Raw genomic sequence first — 26,335 nt, forward strand, 5'->3', positions numbered from 1 at the left:
GGCATTTACCAGGGTAGCTCTCTTACTTGCTAGTGGCACTGCCTGGTCCCAAAGTTTGTCAGTTTGGCATCTCCGGGCACCAGCAGTGTGCTTTTCGCCCTCCCCCTCCCACCCCCATAAACAACATGGGCTGCAGTGCATTTTCAGTCTCACACCCCACCACACCCTTTGAATCTCTAGGAGTAAGCAGTCTTCAACTTCCTAACAAGAGGGTCCCTGGTTTCAGGCCAACAAGTGAACCTGACTCGCCTTGTAACTGGCTACAGAAACCTCAAGGGACCTGGTGTTTCCAAACAGAGATGCCCCGAGGGAGGAAGGTGCTCTCCTTAGTTACTGACCACCTCTATTCTCGCCTTGCTTTCACCTTCCCTCTTCCGGACAAATGCTTGCATTTGTAATATTCAGATAAACCACCAAGACAGCCTGTTTATTGAGGAGAGATTTGCTTTTCTCTCCTGTGCTCTTAGCAAAACAATGAGATGCTACTACCTTACACTATACAACCTGCAGGATGACCTGGAGACTAAGTGGGACCCCTGAAAGCCCCTCTTTGGGTCAGTACTGTACTCTTTCAGCGCAATGGGAAAGGTCCAACAGCCAAGAGGGGATCAAAGGAGACCAAGGGTCTACTTTATTTCAAGCTCGAGGACAGGCAGCACTTCTCTCGGATCTGGAGGGGCAACATATGAGTCAGGGAGGTTCCGTTTATGGCCACCAGAAGCTGCAGCTTGCCCAGGCAGTCCTGCAGCGCCGCCTCAGGGTGCCCGCCCAGGCGCAAGTCCATGGGGCGAGGGAAATGCAGCATACGGTCGGCCAGCGCCAGGCAACAGATGGCCAGCAGGGAGGGGGTGTAGCTGGTGAAAGCGTAGTCAGCCAGGCTCAGCTCCGCCACCCCGCGCGCCAAGGCTTGCGCTTCCAGGGCTTCGGAGACCTCGGCCTGCCCGGCCTCCACGCGCGCGTGCGTGAAATGCTCCAGGAAGAAGCTGATGGTGGGAGCGCCCAGGCTGAAATGCAGTTTGTGCAGCACGATGCATTCGAGGTTGCAGAGCTGCTGCCTGGAGAAGGCACCGCAGCACAGGGCCAGAAGCTGCTTCACGCGAGGCGGGTGCACCTCCACCTGTAACACAAAGACACTCAGCCCTAGTTGTGCAGCATCCGGGGCCAAAGCCCTCCCCCGCCCAGGCGAACCAGGACTCCCCCCATCCCTTCCAGAGAGATATGTGGGGGCTTCCTCTCTCCATACTTCCACTGTAGTTGTCTGGGGTATATTTTCTGCGCAGTTTCTCTAATTACCGTCGCGCAGAAAACAGGTTTGAGAAATTTGGCAGATTTCCACCCCCACCCCCCCACCCCCCCACCGCCCCCCGCCCCGCGACTAGAATAGAGAGGCTACGGAGAGCTGTGGAGACTTGGCTTTTTTCTTTGGGTACTGAGTGAAAGGATTGTTCGTTTGGCCGGGGCGGGGCGGGGGGTAGTTGTGAAGTTAAGGCTGTGCGGTAGGTAAATGTGCAAACCTCTGCCAAAATGAGTTCAGGGAGCCTAGCGTTCAGTCTAGTGCACTGGAGAGCCAGAGACCCCATGAGGAGGTACCTGTTTGCAAGCGATGAGCAGAGAAGTGACCCCGAGCAGCTGGAAGCAGTCTGCAGCCACGGGCGTGGTGCTAAGGAAGCGGTCCAGAGTGTTCACTGTCAGGCACAGCGACTCGAAGGAAAGGCCGAACTGGCGGTGCACGGGGATTAGCCAGCTGAGCAGCTTACAGCGGGACTCCGCCGTCACCTGCCAGAGGGAGGAAGGAGGCGGACCCGCTGAGCCTAGGGCTCAGAGGGACTGTGGAAGGGACAGGGCACCAAGACCCGGAGCGTCCCCGGAGGGAGGCGAAAAACAAAGGAAAAGGCCAGAGGTGCTGGAAACTGGGAAACAGGTGCGCAGCGCCGCTGAGGAGAGCACAGGCGGGGCTGGGCGCCGGGACGCCTGGATTCATGCCTGGCGCTGTGCCCAGTGCGGATACACGTTACCTCGTGTAATCCTCTCAGCAATTCAAAGGGTCCCCACACTTGGCAAATGAAGAAGCAAGCTTCAGATTGTTAAGTAACTTGCCGGGGTGGGTAGGAGTCCGGACTCGAACCTAGAAACTGTCGTAACTCCTCTGCATTCTACCGGGTCCCTGCTATCCAGTTTGGAGACCTCGGGTCTGTCACTGAGGCCGTCCAGGCCCCCCTTTTCTCCATCTGTAAAATGAGGCTGATGGCCCGGCCCTTCAAATCTCTTTCTCGCTCCGACCCGGGCGGAGGGAGGGAGAGAAGCAGGGCTGGCGAGGGCCGGGGCGCCGCGGAGGGCGGACAGAACAGGAAAAGAAAGAGCCCGGGAGAGGAGGAGGAGCGGTGGCGGAGAGCTGGCTCCGCCAGCACCTCACTTGTGGCTGCCGCGCTAGCGACTCCCGCGGGTGGAAGCGGCCTTCCCGCGCCTTGCGGAAGGCGTAGCAGCTCTGACCGTAGTCGCGGAAGGTCTGCAGATCGAGCTGCGCCAGCTGCTGGGCGGCACCCGGCGCGGGGCTGCAGTCTCGCGCGGCGGGGCTATCTGTGCCATCCGAGCCGGAGCTGGGGGACTCGAACAGGTCGCAAACGCCAGAGTCTCCCGGGAGTGGGCTTATGTTAAGCGGCTGCAGCGGCTGCTTCCTTCGTAGGCGTGGGCGCCGGCTCTTCTTCACCGGGGCGCGGAGGTTCCGGGCGTCCTGCCTCGCAGCCCAGGCGGCGGGGCTCATGGGGCTGGTGGGACTGGTGGGGCCGGGGGTCACCATAATGAAGTCGGACGGCCGTTCTATGACTCCCGGGCTGCGGAGAAAGTGGACCCGCGCGCCCGGGAGTGCAGATACCAGTCCAGACTCGCCGCCAGCCCGTAAGTACTCGGCCTGCGCGTTACCTCGGCCACACCCCTGGCCTCTCACTGGCTGAGCCGAGAGCCCCACGGAACCCGCGCTTTCCCGGCTAAACACCCGCTCGCGAGCGCGCAGCTGGCACATTTAGCCTCCTGCGTCTGCACCGGGGAGGGGTAGCTACCGCGGGCCGAGCGCTCTCGCCTTGTGCCCCCGGCCCCCAGCGCATCCCTTGTTACCTGAGCAACTGCACCCGGCTGCCGGCGGGATTTGCCCGCGCCGCGTGGGGTAGGAGTAGAGGCGGGGCGGCGGTGAGGCCAGGTGAACGCAGAATCCAGCTGAGGGGCTCTACTGTGCGCCCCGGAAAAAGATTTCCCCGAGGGCATCTCCTCAACTTGACCAGATGGTCTCGACACGTGCGAGCACCTTCTATGCTGTCTCTAATCCAGGTCGGTAATTTTGTAAAGGTCACACTTCCCAGCTCCAAACGAAGCCTCCAGCTAGAATTCGGTCAGCACAGAAGTTTTCTTCAGTGACTCATACAAGCAATAATGATAATTCAATTGCTTTTGTGATTTTCGTTTTAGGCAGGCCCGAGTAGTCAGTATCTCTCCTTTCGCCGGGCCGGGAAGCAGAGCCTCCGAAGGTTTCTGGGCGCTGCTGCTGTATCTCCAGGGGCCAGTTCAGCCAGTCAGCCAGCAGGTATTCGCGCTCCTAACAGAAGACTGCCCGAGGAACCTCCAGCAGCGCGTCCACGGTCCTGGAATACTTTCTGCGTATTTTCTCCCCAAACCAAGTAAGCTGCAGCAGTTTAAGAACTGCGTATTCTCTGGGGGTTGCATTTCTAGCTTTATTGAATTGCTCACAGCCTGTTAGGTTTTAGATCATTAACTTCTGACCCTCTGCCCCTGGAGGCCCAATCTTTCTTGGTTATAACGTGCTTCCCGTTTCTTCTCCTTCAAAATGGAAGTTTTCTTTGAGGAAGCTTCCTTCAGAAGCTTAGAGAAGAACTGAGGTTGGGGAGGCTAGGAGCGTCCTGGCGAGAAAGACTGGATTAGACGGCAGCTTCCTGTCCTGGTAGAGAGGACAGTGCTTCTCTGGCCTGAGTGAATCTTCTTAAGGGGCTCAGATCCTTTGGGACAAGAGGTACAAATAGCATCTAGTCAGCCTTACAGGCATTTCCCAGTGGCAGAAAGCCTGCATACCCTCTGGCTGATGAATTTTGCAGAATGCTTCAAGAGATGAGTTACTAGGTGCTGTATTGAGAGCAGATTCTGCCATTTTCATTCCAGAAGAAAGCTAACAGATATATGTAATCAAGGTGTAAATCCTTGTTCCCAGAAATATGTGGGGTGATGTCTTCTAGAGATTCAGGTAAAAGAAAAGGGACAGGTTTCAGGTTCTGGTCAGTGTTACTCCTATTTCCTAGCAAGGTCTTTAGTCTTCAGACCTAAATAGTGTCATTTATAACATGAGAGATTAGTTAAGACTTGCATTTCAAAATGCAGATGCCAGGCCTCTTGTCTCCTCTCAGGCTGTTGTTGGGGAATCTTTTTTAGAAGGAGCAATTAAATCTTTGGAGAGGAGTCAGGTATCAGACTTCTTCTCTGAGAGGGTGTCTAGGAGAAGAGGAAGAACATGAAGATTCTGAGTCTTTACATTGGCCCAGATGGCCGTGTGGTACGGGGGAAGAGCACATGGTCCTAGGGTCAAAATGGTTGCTCCCTTTTATTGGTCATCTTGGACCAGTTGCTTACCTTCTCAGAGCCTCCGTTTCCCCATCTGTTAGATGTGGGTATTAATACTTGCCTTAAAAGTCAAGTGAGGAATTCCCTGGTGGTCCAGTGGTTAGGACTCTGCTATTGTTCTGCTGGGGCCCTGGGTTCAATCCCTGGTCAGGGAACTAAAATCACACAAGTCATGTGATGTCACAAAAAAAGAAAAAAGAAAGAAAAACAAAAACATTTGAGACTTTCCTGGTGGTCCAGTGGTTAAGACTTCACCTAATGCAGGTGCGGGTTCAATCCCTGGTCAGGGAACTAAGATCCCAAAGGCCCTGCAGCCAGAAAACTGAAACCAAAACAATATTGTAACAAATTCAATAAAGACTTTACAAGGGGTCCACATAAACAAACAAACAAACAAACAAACACAACAACAACTGACAAAAAAGAGTCAAGTGAAAAAGGTGTGAAAACGCAGTCCTTTTTTGAATATAAAATAGTAGGGTCATCTTAAAACTGTCCTTGGGGAGTCAGTACTATCACACTGGCAATACTCTGAAAAGCAGTACCACCATTGTATCCACCTGAGGACATGAGATTAATGGTACCTGTTGAAATGGTTTGTCCTCCTAGAGAGTTTGCCTGTTATTAGAGTTAACTGGTAATAGGGGGTGCCTGAGCTTTGGCCTGATGGCTGTACTCCTCAGGCCATGCCTGCCTGCCAGGCATGTATTTGTGGAATACCTGCCATGCCTGGTCCAGAACAGTGAGCAAGGTTGCCCAGGCCCTGCCCTCACAGATTTCACACTCCATCGGGGTAACAAAACCACTTGTCTTCTTTTAAAATTACTAAAGTGTAGTAAGGGTGACATTAGAGGCTCGCCTGTGTGTGAGGTGGACAGATGAAATACAGGACTCCCAGTTAAATTCGAATGTCAGATGAATAAATGTGTAGTGTGTCTCAAATATTGCATTGTACATAGTTATACTGAGAAATTGTTCGTTCTTTATCCAAAATCCAAATATTGCATGGGGTTTACTTATGCTAGAAGAGTATTTGTTGTTTAACTGACATTCAATTTTAACCGGACCTTCTAACCTCTGGCAGTCCTGCCTGGAGCTGTGGAAGCCCATGGTAGAAACAACTGGTCTGGACTGGAAAGGTTTCCCAAAGCAAGTGGTGGTTAGGCAAAGATAGAAGGATGCGGGTGGAAAGAAGATAGAAGGGAGATTTGGCCGCAAGTATTTCAAATAGAGAAGCAGGATGTGGGAAGGTCTGGAAGAATGATTCTGGAGACATTCTCAGGCCTATCAGATGCAGAATGGCTGGAACACAGAGTTGGGGGGAAGGGAAAAGAATAGGGGAGATAAGAGATAGTAGCTAATATTTATATAAAACTTTTTATGTGCCAGGTACTGTGTTGTGTGCATGCTCTCTCTCTGTATCTATCTATCTATATATGTATATATAATACTTACTCTTCACAACGCTATGAGATAGAGTATATTATTATCCTCATTTTACAGAGAAGAAAAACTGAAGCATAGACAGGAAGGATCATGAAGATAGTAAATGGCAGAACTAGGATTCAAATGGAGACAGCCTAACTCTTTGCTCCGTAATCACAATGCTCTACTCCTTCAATGGGCTTCCCTGGTGGTAAACAATCCGCCTGCAGTGCAGGAGAGACGGGTTTGATCCCTGGGTTGGAAAGATCCCCTGGAAATGGCAAGGCACTCTAGTATTCTTGCCTGGGAAATCCCATGGACAGAGGAATCCTGGCAGGCTACAGTCCACAGGGTTATAAAAGAGCCAGACACGACTTTGCAACTAAACAACTACAACTTCAATAGCAAGATCATGCAATTCCTTGTAGTCTACGTTAAATGTTTAGACTTTACCTGGAGCGAAGCCACTGAAGGTGCTTGACCAAGGAAGAGACATGATCTGCCTTTTGTTTTAGAAAAATATTATTCTGATGTGTGGGAAATGGATTGGAGGAAGCGAAACTGAAGGCCTTTAGGTACAGTAATTGTAGTTCAAGCTGAGGGTGTTCTATTTTTCCTATGAAGAGTCTCTAAAATTAATTTCTGCTTGTTAATCTTTCTGGGACCTGGGCCCAGTACATCTTAAGGGCATTAGGTAAATCTAAATTACTTTAAAAACGTAAAACCTAATTAAACCCAGGCTGCTATGATGAAAACTGTTTAGCCAAGATTTGACCCTGCTTATTTTCAGGTGTTGTTTATGAAATTTGCAAGTGAGTATTAATATAATGGAACCAATCTTATCTTTTTTTTTTTTTTTTCATTTTAGCTTCCATCAAAGCCCCTAACCTCACACTGCCCCAGGTCTAGGATGGGAGACTGAAGGGGGAAGATGGCATTTCCTGGCAATACCTTGTTTCAGCAAACAAAGCAAGTGGGTTGCTACTTAGATATGGACAACTTTGTTAGCACCTCACATGAATCTTAAACTCAGTTTTGATGTCACTAAAAATATTCTCCAGGCAAGAATACTGGAGAGGGTTGCCATTTCCTTTTCCAGGGGATCTTCCCGACCCAGGGATCGAACCCGTGTCTCTCATGTCTCCTGAGTTGGCAGGTAGGTTCTTCACCACTAGCACCACCTGGGAAGCCTTAAAAATATTGGCTTAAGACTATTTTCTATTCATGTATGTAAGTGCCCAAATTGAGAAGTATTTAAGGTACTTGAAACCAGACAAGTTTTGCTGGTATTTAGTAAACAAAGGGCAGGAATTTTCAGCACCTTTTAAAAAATCCAGACATTTTACTAACACGTCTAAATGTCCACACCTGTTACCTGCCTTCTTGGTGCTTTGCCAGTTACCAGTTCATTAAGGGTTTAGTACACATGCTCAAGTGCTTCTTTCCTCGTGCATGCATGTACTCTTTCTCCCAATTCACATCCATCTGTGGCAATCGGCCCGGCACAGGTGGTAGCATGTAATGGTTAATAGCTTTGATTCTGGAGTCCAACTCCTTGGATTTGAAGCCTTGGTATGCAGTGCACAAACTCTGTAAAGAGGGGCAAGTTATTCAAAACCTCTTTATTCCTCAGCTTCCACAGCTGTTAAAAAAAAATGAGGTAGTCAATTCTAGTGTGCTTTCAATTCTTTTAAATGTTGGGATTTATTTTGTGGCCGGAATGTGATCTATCTTAGTATGTATTCTATGGGAATTTGAAAATAATGTGTATTTTGCTGTTATTGGTTTTATTGTTCTATCAATGTAGATTCTGTGTTTGATGGTGTTATGGAATTCTATATCCTTGCTTATTTTCTAATTGTTTTATCATTTGGTAATGAAGTGTTAAAGTCTCTTAAAAAAAAGTGGTAGTAAGAGTATCCCAATACTTAAGTTCAATACTGTGGCCACTTGATGCAAAGAGCCAACTCACTTGAAAAGACCCTGATGTGAAAGACTGAAGGCAAACGGAGAAGAGGGTGGCAGAGGATGAGACGATTAGAGCATCACTGACTCAATGGACATGAATTTGAGTAAACTCTGGGAGATAGTGGAGGACACACAAGTCTGGTTTTCCACGGTTCTTGAGGCCACAGAATCGTACACAACTTAGCGACTGAACAACAATATGTATTAATACTACATTCTTTTGTTCCATCATTATCATTAAAAATAAATAACATGACATTTGCCACTTAAATAATTTTAAGCATTAAAAAAATTGTTGTGAGAATGAGGTAAAGCATATAATGTGCTCATGTAGTGCTCAATATGAGTTACCTGATGGTATAATTATGAATTTTCCTAGCTAAAGTATGTGGGTTATTTTGCCATCCAGGTTGGCTGAAGAAAATAAAACATGTCATTCAGTGTGTTGATACATATATGTATTACATATATATACTATCTCATATATAGCTGACCTATATGTTGATGTATGTTTATAGTTGCAAGGGGCAAGGAGGCTGCTATTCCTATTACAGTTCCACTGGACTGCATTTGAAATCTGAGGCTGATCTTTGAAGTGCTGAATTAGAGATATAACCCTCTAAATAAGCATCACCTTGGATAACATTTAAGAAGTTTTCTTCTGTAAAGTGTATGTCATTTTGCCACATATGAGAAGGAAGATGTAATATTGAGGTGGGTGGTCTCTAGCAGCAGCCTGTCCTTGCAGGACCTGAGTCAGAAGTGGGCATTGAGAAAAACTGAAAGAGTACTATAAATCTGTTTTTTAAATGGCATTTTTCATACACAGATGAATGGAAAGTTACAAAGCGGGGCCCTTAGGAGAGGCCTGAAAGGTGGCCATAGTGTCATATGTGGACATTAGACAAGAGTGGGTAAGAATAAGACAAGGCCTGGGTATTCTAGGAGCAAAGTTGTATTGCTTCATGTATGGGGCTTTTGTTTTGGATCTTGGATTATATCAGCAAACAGAACTGACAGACATCCCTGCCTTTGTGGAGCTTATACAGGATGGCGGTGCAAGGAGAGAGAAACGGTATAGGGACGGGGGCATTAAGAGTTGCAGGATTAAACAAGTTGGTCACATAAAGCTCATTGGGAGGCTTGGAGCAGAGACCTCTAAGAAGTGGGGGGTCGGTCAGAGGGGAATGGAGGGGAAAGCACCCTAGCCAGATAGGATAGCTGGTGCAAAAGGGCCTGAGGTATGAGCAAGTCCCACGTGAGGAGGAATAGCGAAGAGCCCAGTGTAACTGGAGTTGGGGTGAGGGGATGAGCAGGTGAAGTAAAACTGGGAATAGAGCCACGTCCTGTAAGACCCTGTTATTGCCAACATGCACTGAGTTCTCATGCTTTGTTAGGTTGAACTTCTATTTGTTGTAGCATTTAACCATTGCCTGAACTGTATGAGCTAGGTACAGTTCCTGTCCCCGTTTTCCAGATGAGAGAATCTTTAGAGAGGTTAAGGAGCTTGCTTAAAGATTCACAACTAGTAATGGAATACCAGGCCTTAAACCCAAGTCTGCGACTCTAGATTGGACATTCATCCTGATGCTGTTCTATATTTATTTATTGTTTGTTTCCTTATTTGTTTTAAAGATTTTTTTGATGTGGACCATTTTTTTTAAAGTCTCCATTAAATTTGTTACATTATTGTTTCTGTTTTGTGTTTTGGTGGTTGTTTGTTTTTGGCCACAAGGCTTGTGGGATCTTAGCTCTCTAACTGGGGTCGAACCCGCACCCCCTCATTGGAAGGCAAAATCTCAACTCCTGGACTGCCAGGGAACTCCCTGTTCTATATTTACTAAGCACTAAGGGAGAACTTAGAGCAAACTCTGGGAGATAGGAAAGGATAGGGAAGCCTGCTGTGCTGCAGGGCACGGGGTCGCAAAGACACAGCTTGGCGACTGAACAACAATAAGGGAGAACTAGGAGAAGGCAATGGCACCCCACTCCAGTACTCTTGCCTGGGAAATCTCATGAACGGAGGAGTCTGGTAGGCTACAGTCCATGGGATCGAGAAGAGTCGGACTCGACTGAGCGACTTCACTTTCACTTTTCACTTTCATGCATTGGGGAAGAAAATGGCAACCCACTCCAGTATTGTTGCCTGGAGAATCCCAGGGACAGGAGCCTAGTGGGCTGCGGTCTATGGGGTTGCACAGAGTCAGACACGACTGATGTGACTTAGCAGCAGCAGCAGGGCTTCCTAGGTGGCTCAGTGATAAAGAATTGACCTGCCAATGCAGAAGACACAGGTTCAATCCCCGAGTTGGGAAAGTCTCCTGGAGAAGAAAATGTCAATCCACTCCAGTATTCTTACCTGGAAAATCCCATGGACAGAGAAGCCTGGTGGGTTATAATCAGCGAGGTCACAAAAGAGTTGGACATGACTGAGCGAAAAAACAACAACAAATGAAGAACTAAGAGAAGACTTTGAATGCACCCTGGGCCGCTGCTCTAAAGGAGAGCTTCCTTCTCTCCAGTGGGGCATCCTGTGTTAACATAAGCTCAGGTTTCTCTGTTGGATAGGGCAGATCTATCATATCTCTTCTTTCTCTACCACACAGAAAACAAAGAGGGTAGCAATTAGTGTCTTCAGTCCCTGGGGAAACAACCACCTGTCCCAAAAGTAAAGCAAAGCTGGTCCTGTTGAAAAGCAACAAAGAGGAAGGCTGAAGGGCACAGCATGCAGTGCACCTACTTGGATGTCAAATCACAGGCTGCAGATCGAAACAGAGCAGCTGGTGAAGGCCACCTCATCACATGTTTCTCAGAATTTATGAGAAAAGGCACCGAGGGCCTGCAGGTAACAAAGGCACTCAGCGTGCAGCAGGTTAGGCTGCCCTGTTGGGAGCACCGGCCAGTCTCTGAGTGAGTTCAGCTATGCAGATTTGAAATGAATGGACCACATGGATGGATTTTCTCCCCATGTGGCAGGTCTGGGTGTAAAAGTTAAATCCCTCAGGAAAAATGTTTTCTACTACTTTTGGTGAGACTGACAAATTTTCATTTTTATTTGGCATTATAATCTGCATTTCTGTATGTTGATTATGTCTGCTGTTTCTGTATCAGCTTCGAGGTATACACGTGTGAATCATTCGTGGAAAATCTGGCTTTTGTTCCGGACATTGTGCTCTCAATGTGTTCCAGACATTTTGTCTGCAGACGTTGTGTCCTATATAGTAACATCAGCTTGTAACTTGAGGATAAACAACAAGGTCCTAATGTATAGCACAGGGAATCATACTCAGGATCCTGTGATAAACCATAATGGAAAAGAATATTTAAAAAGAATGTATATGTGTAAAAAAATCTGTAATGCAAAGACCAGTTAGAGGTTGTCTTTTTGGTGATATGTTCAATACAAGTTTCACATAGAACTGTGAAAACTGTTTTTCTCCAAAGTAACATGTTTAGAGAACTTGCCTAACTTATTTTGGAGATATACAGCCATTCTTAAGTAGCTAGGTTTTCCAGGAAGAGGAGAGACAGTAGCATGTACTCTTTCCTCTAATATGGCTGATACTGATCAGAAATGCTTTTCAGCTCATCTCCCAGTGTTCATTCAGTGTATGCCCTGAGCCTGGCCTCATGCTTTCTCATTAATAACATTTATTATGTGCTTCTGATTAGAAAAGTAATGCATGTTTATTGCAGTACAATTAGAAAAATCTCATAATGAATAGAGAATTTTATGATTACAATTTTATAAGAGAAAACACTGACATTACAGTATATATCTTTCAGTTACTTTTGTGTAAACATCTAAACACATACATACAATACATAATATGTTTTTATATGTACTTTTTATTAACAAAATCAAGCTCTTCATACATATATGTGTGTGTATATATATACACACACACTAGGATATACTATGTCAGTAAAGTTCAGTCGCTCAGTTGTATCCAACTCTTTGTGACCCCATGAACCACAGCACAAGGGGCCTCCCTGTCCATCATCAACTCCGGGAGTCCACCCAAACCCATGTCCATTGAGTCGGTGATGCCATCCAGCCATCTCATCCTCTGTTGTCCCCTTCTCCTCCTGCCCTCAATCTTTCCCAGCATCAGAGTCTTTTCAAATGACTCAGCTCTTCGCATCAGGTGGCCAAAGGAATGGAGTTTCAGCTTCAACATGAGTCCTTCCAATGAACACCGAGGACTGATCTCCTTTAGAGTGGACTGGTTGGATCTCCTTGCAGTCCAGAGGACTCTCAAGAGTCTTCTCCAACACCACAGTTCAAAAGTATCAGTTCTTCGGCGCTCAGTTTTGTTTATAGTCCAACTCTCACATCCATACATGACCACAGGAAAAACCATAGCCTTGACTAGACGGACCTTTGTTGACAAAATAATGTCTCTGCTTTTCATATATATATATATATATATATAGAGAGAGAGAGAGAGAGAGAGAGAGATTTCAATGTTGACCATCTGGTGATGTCTATGTATAGAGTCTTCTCTAATGTTGTTGGAAGAGGCTGTTTGTTAAGACCAGTGCATTTTCTTGGCAAAACTCTATTAGTCTTTGCCCTGCTGCATTGCATATTCCAAGGCCAAATTTGCCTGTTACTCCAGGTGTTTCTTGACTTCCTACTTTTGCATTCCAGTCCCCTATAATGAAAAGGACATCTTTTTTGGGTGTTAGTTCTAAAAGGTCTTGTAGGTCTTCATAGAACCGTTCAACTTCAGCTTCTTCAGCGTTACTGGTTGGGGCATAGACTTGGATTACTGTGATATTGAATGGTTTGCCTTGGAAACGAACAGAGATCATTCTGTCGTTTTTGAGATTGCATCCAAGTACTGCATTTCGGACTCTTTTGTTGACCATGATGGCCACTCCATTTCTTCTGAGGGATTCCTGCCCGCAGTAGTAGACATAATGGTCATCTGAGTTAAATTCACCCATTCCAGTCCATTTCAGTTCGCTGATTCCTAGACTGTAGACATTCATTCTTGCCATCTCTTGTTTGACCACTTCCAATTTGCCTTGCTTCATGGACCTGACATTCCAGGTTCCTATGCAATATTGCTGTTTACAGCATCGGACCTTGCTTCTATCACCAGTCACATCCACAGCTGGGTATTGTTTTTGCTTTGGCTCCATCCCTTCATTCTTTCTGGAGTTATTTCTCCACTGATCTCCAGTAGCATATTGGGCACCTACTGACCTGGGGAGTTCCTCTTTCAGTATCCTATCATTTTGCCTTTTCATACTGTTCATGGGGTTCTCAAGGCAAGACTACTGAAGTGGTTTGCTGTTCCCTTCTCCAGTGGACCACATTCTGTCAAATCTCTCCACCATGACCCGCCCGTCTTGGGTTGCCCCACGGGCATGGCTTAGTTTCATTGAGTTAGACAAGGCTGTGGTCCTAGTGTGATTAGATTGACTAGTTTTCTGTGAGTATGGTTTCAGCGTGTTTGCCCTCTGATGCCCCCTTGCAACACCTACCGTCTTACTTGGGTTTCTCTTACTTTGGGCATGGGGTATCTCTTCACGGCTGCTCCAGCAAAGCGCAGCTATTGCTCCTTACCTTGGATGAGGGGTATCTCCTCACCGTGGCCCTTCCTGACTTTCAATGTGGGATAGCTCTTCTAGGCCTTCCTGCGCTGGCGCAGCCATGGCTCCTTGGACGTGGGGTTGGTCCTCCCAGCCACCACCCTTGGTCTCGGGCTTAGGGGCGTGGGGTAGCTCCTCCCAGCCGGAGCTGACTGTGGCTCAGACCATGAACTCCTTATTGCCAAATTCAGACTTAAATTGAAGAAAGTAGGGAAAACCACTAGACCATTCAGGTATGACCTAAATCAAATCCCTTATGATTATACAGTGGAAGTGAGAAATAGATTTAAGGGCCTAGATCTGATAGATAGAGTGCCTGATGAACTATGGAATGAGGTTCGTGACATTGTACAGGAGACAGGGATCAAGACCAAAGAAATGCAAAAAAGCAAAATTGCCATCTCGGGAGGCCTTACAAATAGCTGTGAAAAGAAGAGAAGCAAAAAGCAAAGGAGCAAAGGAAAGATATAAGCATCTGAATGCAGAGTTCCAAAGAATAGCAAGAAGAGATAAGAAAGCCTTCCTCAGTGATCAATGCAAAGAAATAGAGGAAAACAACAGAATGGGAAAGACTAGGGATCTCTTCAAGAAAATCAGAGATACCAAAGGAATATTTCATGCAAAGATGAGCTTGATAAAGGACAGAAATGGTATGGACCTAACAGAAGCAGAAGATATTAAGAAGAGATGGCAAGAATACACCGAAGAACTGTACAAAAAAGATCTTCACGACCCAGATAATCACGATGGTGTGATCACTCACCTAGAGCCAGACATCCTGGAATGTGAAGTCAAGTGGGCCTTAGGAAGCATCACTACGAACAAAGCTAGTGGAGGTGATGGAATTCCAGGTGAGCTATTCCAAATCCTTAAAGATGATGCTGTGAAAGTGCTGTACTCAATATGCCAGCAAATTTGGAAAACTCAGCAGTGGCCACAGGACTGGAAAAGGTCAGTTTTCATTCCAATCCCAAAGAAAGGCAATACCAAAGAATGCTCAAACTTTGGCATTGTTTGAGCTGCACAATTGCACTCATCTCACATGCTAGTAAAGTAATGCTCAAAATTCTCCAAGCCAGGCTTCAGCAATATGTGAACCGTGAACTTCCAGATGTTCAAGCTGGTTTTAGAAAAGGCAGAGGAACCAGAGATCAAATTGCCAACATCCGCTGGATCATGGAAAAAGCAAGAGAGTTCCAGAAAAACATCTACTTCTGCTTTATTGACTATGCCAAAGCCTTTCACTGTGTGGATCACAATAAACTGTGGAAAATTCTGAAAGAGATGGGAATACCAGCCACCTGATCTGCCTCTTGAGAAATCTGTATGCAGGTCAGGAAGCAACAGTTAGAACTGGACATGGAACAACAGACTGGTTCCATATAGGAAAAGGAGTTCATCAAGGCTGTATATTGTCACCCTGTTTACTTAACTTATATGCAGAGTACATCATGAGAAACGCTGGACTGGAAGAAACACAAGCTGGAATCAAGATTGCTGGGAGAAATATCAATAACCTCAGATATGCAGATGACACCACCCTTATGGCAGAAAGTGAAGAGGAACTCAAAAGCCTCTTGATGAAAGTGAAAGTGGAGAGTGAAAAAGTTGGCTTAAAGCTCAACATTCAGAAAATGAAGATCATGGCATCCGGTCCCACCACTTCATGGGAAATAGATGGGGAAACAGTGGAAACAGTGTCAGACTTTATTTTTCTGGGCTCCAAAATCACTGCAGATGGTGACTGCAGCCATGAAATTAAAAGACGCTTACTCCTTGGAAGGAAAGTTATGACCAACCTAGATAGCATATTGAAAAGCAGAGACATTACTTTGCCAACAAAGGTTCGTCTAGTCAAGGGTATAGTTTTTCCTGTGGTCATGTATGGATGTGAGAGTTGGAGTGTTAAGAAGGCTGAGTGCCGAAGAATTGATGCTTTTGCACTGTGGTGTTGGAGAAGACTCTTGAGAGTCCCTTGGACTGCAAGGAGATCCAACCAATCCATTCTGAAGGAGATCAGCCCTGAGATTTCTTTGGAAGGAATGATGCTGAAGCTGAAACTCCAGTACTTTGGCCACCTCATGCGAAGAGTTGACTCATTGGAAAAGACTCTGATGCTGGGAGGGATTGGGGTCAGGAGGAGAAGGGGACAACAGAGGATGAGATGGCTGGATGGCATCACTGACTCGATGGACGTGAGTCTCAGTAAACTCCGGGAGTTGGTGATGGACAGGGAGGCCTGGCGTGCTGCGACTCATGGGGTCGCAGAGTCGGACACAACTGAGCGACTGATCTGATCTGATAGAGAGAGAGAGAGAGAGAGCTTGGTATCCTAATGTATTCATTGTCCTAACAACTAAATCTGCTCTTAATGACTTAACAGAAAAAAGCTTAGCTTCTTGCTTTTAGCATAGTCCTTACAGATCAGGCAGCTGTTCTGGTCAGCTTTCCTCCAACCCTATAGTACAGATAGATTGATCAGAGCTGCTTCTGCTTTGCCAGACACCATCTCTGGAGCTCTGTGCTTCCAGCCATGTGTTTAGGAGAGTGAGCTTAAGAAATTTGCAGTGGTTTTTTACTGCCTAGGACTAGAATGTGATGCATCATTTTGGCTCAAATTTCCACTGCTGAGAAATCTAATCATATGATCCCAACCTAACCCAAAGGAGGCTGGTCTATAAGCTCTTTGTAAGCTCGGAAAAAGGAAGCAGTGCAGCCCACATATATTGTCTGTGTCCCATCACATAACATGGTGTCATGGCATTTTCCTCCAAATCATGAAATATTCATCAAGATCATGATTTTTAATGGCCTTAGAGTTTCCCTTCAAATGGATATAGCATTCTTCACTTAGTTAAGCATTCCAGGATGTTGCGTGTACAATGACATACAGCTCTCACTCCAAAGTGATTTCCTGAAGCCAACTAACCTTAGGTTTTGGACATTTAGTGTGTTGGCATTTATTTAGATAAGATACTCATGTTAGAGATGCAAAAGAAAATTTCTCTCTACCTTAGCACAAACTTACAGTTCAAAACCGTAAACAGAAGGGCAAAGCTACTTTCTATATCCCCAAGTGTCCCATCTCTTCTGTGTATAGAGTGTTGCCCTGCACCCTCCCATTTTCCTCTACTATTATTTCTCTTCATTCACACCCTTTTATTTTCTTCTTTCATATGCAAATTTCCACCCCCCACCCCCCCCACCCCTGCCAACCCCACTCCCCAAACCAACTCAAGGGGCTTCCCTGGTGGCTCAGACAGTAAAAAGTCATCCTGTACTGCAGACCAGGATCAATCCGATCCCTGGGTTGGGAATATCCCCTAGAAAAGGGAATGGCAACCCACTCCAGTATTCTTGCCTGGAAAATCCCATGAATAGAGGAGCCTGGTGGGCTATAGTCAATGAGGTCACGAAGAGTCAGACACGACTAAGCGACTGAGCACACATGCCAGATCAACTCATCTTAAGTTATGCTGCTTGATGTTCCCCCTTTTGTGCTATATTTCATCTCCCTCCCCAATCCCTCTCAACCCTCTTCCCCTCCAGGGATGCCGGGGCTCTGCCCAACAGTATTACCACTCCCCTTATGCCTTTGTCCACAGGGACTTAGGATGAAGGGATATAATGTTAACTAGCTGAGAAAGAGAAAGGACTTGTGTAACCAAGCAAAATTGGACTTGCTTAATACCTCTCAACAGACTGTGGTTTGAGGTAAATTAATAATTCTATTTTACAATTAAATGTGAAATATGTGGGTCTCCACCAGCCTCTAAATTCTTATACATAGAAATTAAGGAGCCCCTGTGACCTTTTAGTAGGATATTGATCATTTGTTTTGGAATACTTTATCTCATAATGACTGTATGCCAAAATCCATACAGCTTTTGAATATATTAAATTGGCCTACTAAAAGGTGTCAATTGAAAGAAAGGCACAACCCAGAAGTTGAGAATTATGTTTTATTCAGGGATGTTACTGAGGAATATAGCCCAGAAACAGCCTCTCAGATAGCTCTGAGGAATTGTTTTAAAGACGTATGGAAAGAGCCAGGAGTTTTTGCTTCACAGAAAAACATGTAGTCTAATATATAAAAAGATGACTGCTAATTACAAAAGAACACATATCTCAAATTAATAATTTTAGTGCTTTTCTGTGTACCTCTCTCTCTCTTCAGTTGCTAAGTTGTGTTTGACTCTTGCAACCCCACGGACTGTAGCCTGCCAGGCTCCTCTGTCCATGGGATTCTCCGGGCAAGAATACTGGAGTGGGTTTTCATTTCCCTCTCTGTTTCTATGTATGGGAAGATGCAAGAGTTTGAGCTCATTGAAATTGTTCCTTTGATAGCCATCGTAACCATCTAGGGCCAGTATCCTGTTTTTCTCCATTCTAAACTCCCTTCAGGGTACACTGAGGAGGGCAGTAAGGCAGTTGGGGTGAGGCTGCAGCAGCTGATGTCTTGATGGCGCAACACTCCTTGTTTTCTGAAATAGCAGACAACATTTTCTTTTTGTCCACATAGGAAAACCCAGTGGATGGACATGGACAGACAATCCTGATTCTGTCTGGCTTTTACTTCAGAGGGTCCAGATACCCGCATTGGACCCACAGTTGCCACACTCACCTGACCCTTTTCTCTTCTGTTATCTAGAGGCTAGAATAGAATCTTTTACAAACATATCAACTAGAAAACTGAGGGGAAAATATATACAGAGAATTGATGTTGCAAAACTAGGAACAGATGCATTTACACAGCACTGATTCCTTCTACAGATTCTAGTCTAAAGCTCTACTACTGACTATTTGTGTGACTTTGTCTTGACCTGGTTTTGGGGACTCTTGACTGGATAGAATTTTAATTTGGTACCATTGTTTACTCTAGTAAAATTCCAATTTACTCCTAGATTATATCTTAGTGTTTTCCAGGTATGTGAGGTCTCTATGCTAGACTGAATTTTACTTGTTAGCTACCATACCCATGAATACTGTTATATAGCAATTCTCTTTCTATATGGCCTCAGAAATTCACAACCTGAATATCAGGGCTACCCAAACCTAACTTTAAAATCTCTTTCCTTACTCCTTTCAATAGTTCTTTACGACTGTCACCCCAGAAGCCCTGCCCTTATTGGTGGACCTATTTTCCTTGGCCTTGTGTGTGGTTTGTCTAAATTAATATCACTGTGACAGTAACGAATCTGCCTGCAATGTAGGAGACCTGGGTTCAGTTTCTGGGTTGGGAAGATCCCCTGGAGAAGGGAATGGCTACCCACTCCAGTATTCTTGCCTGGAGAATTCCATGGATGGAGGAGCCAGGTGGGCTACAGTCCATGGGATTGCAAATAGTTGGACACAACTGAACAACTAACACTTTCACTTTCACCAGCTAGTTCTTAAGGGTGGTACTTTGGTGAAGTTGTTCTCTTTATCTCTGATTCTTACTTGACGCTTGGATTGGTCTCTTTAGTGCCTGAGTGGCATGGGCTGAGTTGACCGGGCTCTCTTCATTGGAATCTGCCTTTTGTATGTTGTTGTTGTTTAGTTGCTAAGTCGTGTAGGACTCTTTTTGACTCCATGAACTGCAGCATGCCAGGCTTTGGGGTCCTTCATATCTCCTGGAGTTTGCTCAAACTCGTCCTTTGAGGCACTGATGCCATCCAGCTATCTCATCTCCTGTTGCCCCCTTCTTTTCTGGCCCTCAGTCTTTCCCAGCATCAGGGTTGTTTCCAATGAGTCCGCTCTTCACATCTGATGGCCAAAGTATTGGAGCTTCAACTTCAGCATCAGTCCTTCCATTGGATATCCAGAGTTGAATTCCTTTAGAATTGACTGGCTTGATCTCCTTGTAGTCCAAGGGACTCTCAAGAGTTTTCTCCAACACCACAGTTCCAAAGCATCAATTCTTCAGTGCTCAGCCTTCTTTTTGGTCCCGCTCTCACATGCTTACATGACTACTGGAAAAACCATATTGGCAAAAAGGAAAAACCTTTGTTGGCAAAGTGATGTCTCTGCTTTTTAATATGCTGTCTAGGTTTGTCATAGCTTTTCTTCCAAGGAGCAAGTGTCTTTTAATTTCAGGGCTGCAATCTCTGTCTACAGTTGATTTTGGAGCCCAAGAAAGTAAAGTCTGTCACTGTTTCCATTTTTTCCCCATCTATTTGCCATGAAGTGATGGGTCCAGATGCCATGATCTTAGTTTCCTGAATGTTGAGTTTTAAGCTAGCTTTTTCACTTTCCTCTTTTACCTTCATCAAGAGGCTCTTTAGTTCCTCTTTGCTTTCTGACATTTGGGTGGTGTTATCTGCATATCTGAGGTTATTGATATTTCTCCTGGCAGTCTTGATTGCAGCTTGTGCTTCATCCAGTCTGGCATTTCACATGATGTACTCTGCATATAAGTTAAATAAGCAGGGTGACAGCATATAGCCTTGACATACCCCTTTCTCAATTTGGAAGCCATCTTTTGTTCCATGTCTGGTTCTAACTGTTGATTCTTGACCTGCATATAGGTTTCTCAGGAGGCAGGTAACGTGATCTGGTATTCCCATCTCTTGAAGAATTTTCCACAGTTTGTTGTGACCCACACAGTCAAAGCTTTAGAGTAGTCGATGAAGCAGAAGTATGTGTTTTTCTGGTACTCCCTTGCTTCATCTTCATTTCTGTGTTCCTGCCATGTTGATTGTTTGGCCTGAGGCATTCCAGCACGGGAGCCTACAGGCTGTGGGGTGGGGCCAGTCTTGGCCTCAGATGACTGCGTCTAGGACAGTTCACACCAAGGAATACTCCCTCGTACCTCTGCCACCAGTGTCCTTGCCCAAACAGTGAGTCACAGCTGCCTCCTGCTTCCCCAAGAGACCCTCCAAGATCAGCAGGTAGGTCTGGTCCCGGCTGCTATGCACTGTTTTTTTCCCCCCAGGTCCTGGTGTTGATAGGAGCTTGTGTGCATCCTCTAAGAGTGGAGTCTCTGTTTTCCCCAGTCCTGTGGAGTTCTTGTGATCAAGTCCTGCTGGCCTTCAAAGCCAGATGCTCTGGGGGCTCTTCTTCCCAGTGTCAGACCCCCAGACTGGGGAACCTGATGTGTGTGGCCCCAGACTTTCACTCCTGTGGGAGAACCTCTGCGATATAATTGTTTTCCACAAAGTCCTGTGGATCTTAAAAGTTCTCATCATAAGAAAGAACAAAAAGGAATAAAAAAAGAAAAAAAAGGAAAAAAATTTTTATAGCCATAGTGATAAATATTAACAAGACTTATTGTGGTGATCATTTTGCAGTGTGCAGTTGACCCTTCAGCATTGTAGGGTTGGGGCACCAACCCTTCCCCTTCCTGCCACGCTACTGAAAATCATAGATAACTTTACTAATAGCCCACTGTTGATTGGAAGCCTTATTGATGATGTCAACAATCGATTAACATATTTTGTATGTTATATGTATTATATACTATATTTTTACAATAAAACAAGATAACAAAAATGTTACTAAGAAAGCCATAAAGAAGACAAAATAGATTAGAGTCTGTTTCACTCTAAGATCCCAAGGTCGTGTGTATATATGCATGCTCAGTTGTGTCTCTTTGAGGTCCTATGAACAGCCATGAAATTAAGACGCTTGCTCCTTGGAAGAAAATCTATGACAGACCTAGACAGCATATTAAAAAGGAGAGACATTACTTCACCAACAAGGTTCGTCTAGTCAAAGCTATGGTTTTTACAGTAGTCATGTATGGATGTCAGAGTTGGACCATAAAGAAGGTTGAATACCAAAGAATTGTTGCTTTTGAACGGTGGTGTTGGAGAAGACTCTTGAGAGTTCCTTGGACTGCAAGATCAAACCAGTCAATCCTAAAGGAAATCAGTCCTGAATATGCATTGGAAGGACTGATGCTGAAGCTGAAGCTCTAATACTTTGGCCACCTGATGCAAAGAACTGACTCATTGGAAAGACCCTGATGCTGGAAAGGATTGAAGGCAGGAGGAGAAGGGGACGACAGGATGAGATGGTTGGATGACATCACCGACTCAATGGACGAGTTTGAGCAAGCTCTGGCAGTTGGTGATGGACAGAGAAGCCTGGCATGCTGCAGTCCATGGAGTCGCAAAGAGCTGGACATGACTTAGCAACTGAACTGACTGGACTGTAGCCCACCAGGCTCCTCTGTCCATGGAATTTTCCAGGCCAAGAATACTGGAGTGGGTTGCCGTTTCCTCCTCCAGCAGACCTTCCTGACCTAGAGATCGAACTAGCATCTCTTGCGTCTTTTGCATTGGTAGGCAGATTCTTTACCACTGAGCCACCTGGGAAGCCCAACACCAAGGTCACTTGAATGCAAAAACACCTTTTATTAACTTAAGTTGCTTATCTCCTCAAGTCCCTAAGCATTTCTGGGTAGGTTAAGCCAAAAAGCTTTTTCAAGTTGTTCTCTATATTCTTCTTTAGTTCTTTCTTGGGCTCCTTCCAATGGTAGTATTATCCTCAACCTCAGCTAGTTATTTATCTGCAAATCAGTGAAGGTCTTCTTTTATCCTAAAGTATCTCATTCTTCAACCTCTTATGCTTTCTGTTTCTTCATCACATCTGTAAGGATTATTTTTCATTTGGTGCCCTACCTTTTAGTTTGTAATCATTCTCTAAAAATCCTTTGTGGGAATGGATTTGGTAGCTTTGTGACTGTGCAGGCAAGAGTTTTGAACACAGCAGTCCTGGGGTTACTGTCTTTAGAAGGGTCTGTTTGCAGGGCTGGCTCTTGGCTGGAGCCTGAGAATTTGGTTTTTGAAAAGTTGCTTGCATTTCAGATAACGCTTTTTTTCTGCTTGAGGCACTGAATGCCTGCTTTCCTTCTGGGAGTCTGGAATTTTGATAGTTATGATTTTGGTCTTTGTGCCTGTAACCAGCCCTCAGTAAAATCCTTGGACTTTGAGTCTCCAACAAACTTCTCTGGGCAGAGACATTGCACAACATGGAGAAAGCCTTTTGGTAGATTCCTCCAGACTCCCTGTGAAGTGTCTTCCCCTGGCTGATCCTATTGTATCTTTCTCTATCACAGTAGTCCTGCAAGTACCTTTAGCAAACCACTGAATGTGTAGGCGGCTGTGGGACCTCTCAGTGTCCTTCCTTGCCAGCCTTAATTCAAACACTGCTCTCAAAAGCGGGACCTGCTTATGAAATCTGGAAGTCTTTTCTTAATCCATAACGTCTGTTGACAATACCCTTGCTTCCCAGAAACTCCTTCCTGGACTTTGGCAAGAATGCCTGATGCTGCCCCTCCTCATACCTCATTCATCTTCAGCAGACATTTATTGAATGCCTGTATGTGCCACAGCCAGTATACAGTAGCACGGGAAAGCAGTCAAATGCAGTCTGTGGTCCTGTGGGAGAAGACAGAAGGCAGATGGTACCTTCTGAGAAGAGTATGTGTGTTGAGTGATTAAAAGGGGGAGCTACACTTCAGCAGGGTCATCAGTGAGGAAGTCAGTAGGGTGGTATGTGAAGATAGCAAAGGAGCAGGATAGTCTGTGTGGTAAAGAACCAGAACAAAGAACATGTATATATAATTAAAAAGCAACTTGGCATCTTCTGGGATTCCGAAGGAGCCTGGTGTGGCTGGAGCACTGCAAGAAGAGGTAGAGAGGAGAGGAGTTGGAAGGTAGCGAGATCCAGATCACTTAAAGCTTTGTAGGCATGTTTTGAAGTTCATACTTTAAGGGCAGTGGGAGGCCAAGCAAGGGTTGAATCAGCCAAGCAACAGATAACTTTTTCAAAAGATCATTCTTACAGTTGCAGGGAAGATGGATTAGAGAGAGGTAAGAAGGGGAGGGCCGAATTTGTAGATTACTAGTGATGTAGGTGAAAGATGATGGTGATGTGGGTCTGCGTTATGGCTGAGGAGATGGAAAGGAGTGAGTGGATTTTGAAATATGTTCTGTAAGATTTTAACATCACTTATCTTCTATCTGCTCTCTCCTTTGGTGGTTATCTTCTTCATTCCCACATTGTTAACTATCACCTCTGTGTGAAAAACTCTAACTCTATGATCCTAATCCTGATGTGAGCCACTGTTTTCACATTTTCCAAGGAATGGTTACATTTCAGAAATGTAAATGGCTTCAGAGCCATAATGCTTCTGCCTCTTACTATCAGCCTGATCTTGGACCAGTTATTTCACTTCCTCAGGCCTGTTTCCTCATCTGTAAAATGCAGATAATGCACTACCTACCTCATAGGGCTGTTGTGGAGATTCAATAAGTGAGTATACAAAGAACATTTGGGCACTAGCATGCACACACAAAGTAGTCTATTAATGTTAGTTCCACCAGCACAACTTCACAATTTCTATGTCCTTGTATTTCACAAGTTGAACTGCCTCCAGCACCCTATCTAGCTCTTCCATTTAACATTTTCATTTCTATTAATGGCACTGGAGAGGGATTCCTAACCAGTCACATTTGACTCCTTGCTGTCAATTCACTTCTCACACTGCAAGCAGAAACCTAAAATGAGAGATTGCTACTATTTTTACTTTCATCTGCACATAAAGTGAAAATTACAGCTTCTTTTATTCATTCATCAACAAATGCACTTGCCCCTTGGCCAACATAGGTCTGAACTGTGTGGGTTCACTTACAGAGATTTTTTTCAATAAATATATTGGAAAATTTTTTGACATTTGTGACAATTTTAAAAACCTGCTGATAAGCCATGAAGCCTAGAAATATTTTTTAAAAAATTAAGAAAAAGTTAGGTATGTCATGAATGTATAAAATGTATGTTAGATATAACATAGAAAAGTGAAAGTGAAAAGCGTTCAGTCGTGTCTGACTCTTTGTGACCCCATAGACTATACAGTCCATGCAATTCTCCAGTTTGACTCTTTGTGACCCCATGGACTATACACAGAGTACTGGAGTGGGTAGCTGGTCCCTTCTCCAGGGGATCTTCCCAACCCAGGGATCAAACCCAGGTCTCCTGCATTGCAGGCAGATTCTTTACCAGCTAAGCCACCAGGGAAGCCCTGATAGAAAACACATGTTAATCAGCTGTATGGCTTCTGGCCAACAGTAGGCTAGAAGTTAAGTTTTGGGGGAGTCAAAAGTTACACACAAATTTTTGGGTGGAGGGTTGGTACCACTGTATGGACAGTCAACTATAGTCACTAAGTACCTACTCAATTCTAATCTTTTGTCCTTCAGATACAATTTTTGCCATTTGGTCTACACAAAAATATATCTGAAGTTCCTAGAAGAACTGTACAAAAAAGAGCTTCACAACTAAGATAATCATGATGGTGTGATCACTCACCTACAGCCAGATATCCTGGAATGTGAAGTCAAGTGGGCCTTAGAAAGCATCACTATTAACAAAGCTAGTGGAGGTGATGGAATTCCAGTTGAGCTATTTCAAATCCTGAAAGATGATGCTGTGAAAGTGCTGCACTCAATATGCAGGCAAATTTGGAAAACTCAGCAGTGGCCACAAGACTGGAAAAGGTCAGTTTTCCAAACCATTCCAATCCCAAAGAAAGGCAATGCCAAAGAATGCTCAAACTACTGCACAACTGCACTCATCTCACACGCTAGTAAAGTAATGCTCAAAATTCTCCAAGCCAGGCTTCAGCAATAAATGCACTACGAACTTCCAGATGTTCAAGCTGGTTTTAGAAAAGGCAGAGGAATCAGAGATCAAATTGCCAACATCAGGTGGATCATGGAAAAAGCAAGAGAGTTCCAGAAAAACATCTATTTCTGCTTTATTGACTATGCCAAAGCCTTTCACTGTGTGGATCACAATAAACTGTGGAAAATTCTGAAAGAGATGGGAATACCAGACCACCTGACCTGCCTCTTGAGAAACCTATATGCAGGTCAGGAAGCAACAGTTAGAACTGGACATGGAACAACAGACTGGTTCCAAATAGGAAAAGGAATACGTCAAGGCTGTATATTGTCACCCTGCTTATTTAACTTCTATGCAGAGTACATCATGAGAAACGCTGGGCTGGAAAAAGCACAAGCTGGAATCAAGATTGCCGGGAGAAATATCAATAACCTCGGATATGCAGATGACACCACCCTTATGGCAGAAAGTGAAGAGGAACTAAAAAGCCTCTTGAGGAAAGTGAAAGAGGAGAGCGAAAAAGTTGGCTTAAAGCTCAACATTCAGAAAATGAAGATCATGGCATCTGGTCCCATCACTTCATGGGAAATAGATGGGGAAACAGTGGAAACGGTGTCAGACTATTTTTTGGGGCTCCAAAATGACTGCAGATGGTGACTGCAGCCATGAAATTAAAAGACGCTTACTCCTTGGAAGGAAAGTTATGACCAACCTAGATAGCATATTGAAAAGCAGAGACATTACTTTGCCAACAAAGGTTCATCTAGTCAAGGCTATGGTTTTTCCTGTGGTCATGTATGGATGTGAGAGTTGGACTGTGAAGAAGGCTGAGTGCCAAAGAATTCATGCTTTTGAACTGTGGTGTTGGAGAAGACTCTTAAGAGTCCCTTGGACTGCGAGGAGATCCAATCAGTCCATTCTAAAGGAGATTAGTCCTGGGTGTTCATTGGAAGGACTGATGCTGAAGCTGAAACTCCAATACTTTGGCCACCTCATGCGAAGAGTTGACTGAGTGGAAAAGACCCCAATGCTGGGAGGGATTGGGGGCAGGAGAAGGGGACGACAGAGGATGAGATGGCTGGATGACATCACTGACTCGATGGACATG

General features: G+C 45.0%; 2 protein-coding genes across 3 annotated transcripts; one reads left to right on the top strand and one right to left on the bottom strand.

The window, feature by feature from the left end:
* Positions 1-603: 603 nt before the first annotated feature.
* CCNO (cyclin O) lies at positions 604-3,662 on the bottom strand. Of its 2 annotated transcripts, none has more exons than XM_086361714.1 (3): positions 3,112-3,662; positions 1,591-1,776; positions 604-1,117 (listed from the first exon to the last, which is right to left on the bottom strand). In XM_086361714.1, exons 1-3 carry the CDS (start codon positions 3,256-3,258, stop codon positions 632-634), a joined length of 819 nt encoding a protein of 272 aa, XP_086217840.1. In that variant the 5' UTR covers positions 3,259-3,662; the 3' UTR covers positions 604-631. The 2 variants fall into 2 exon arrangements, with proteins under 2 accessions (XP_086217840.1, XP_086217839.1); XM_086361713.1 differs by lacking the exon at positions 3,112-3,662 and adding an exon at positions 2,414-3,034.
* LOC147350362 (uncharacterized) lies at positions 3,192-25,009 on the top strand. The gene is made up of 3 exons (XM_086361726.1): positions 3,192-3,321; positions 3,460-3,668; positions 24,804-25,009. Exons 1-3 carry the CDS (start codon positions 3,304-3,306, stop codon positions 24,883-24,885), a joined length of 309 nt encoding a protein of 102 aa, XP_086217852.1. The 5' UTR covers positions 3,192-3,303; the 3' UTR covers positions 24,886-25,009.
* Positions 25,010-26,335: the final 1,326 nt, after the last annotated feature.

The sequence above is a fragment of the Bos grunniens genome, chromosome 20 (assembly GCF_055505025.1).
Source record: "Bos grunniens cultivar Pamir isolate PY7600 chromosome 20, Bosgru_T2T1.0, whole genome shotgun sequence".
NCBI lineage: Eukaryota > Metazoa > Chordata > Mammalia > Artiodactyla > Bovidae > Bos > Bos grunniens.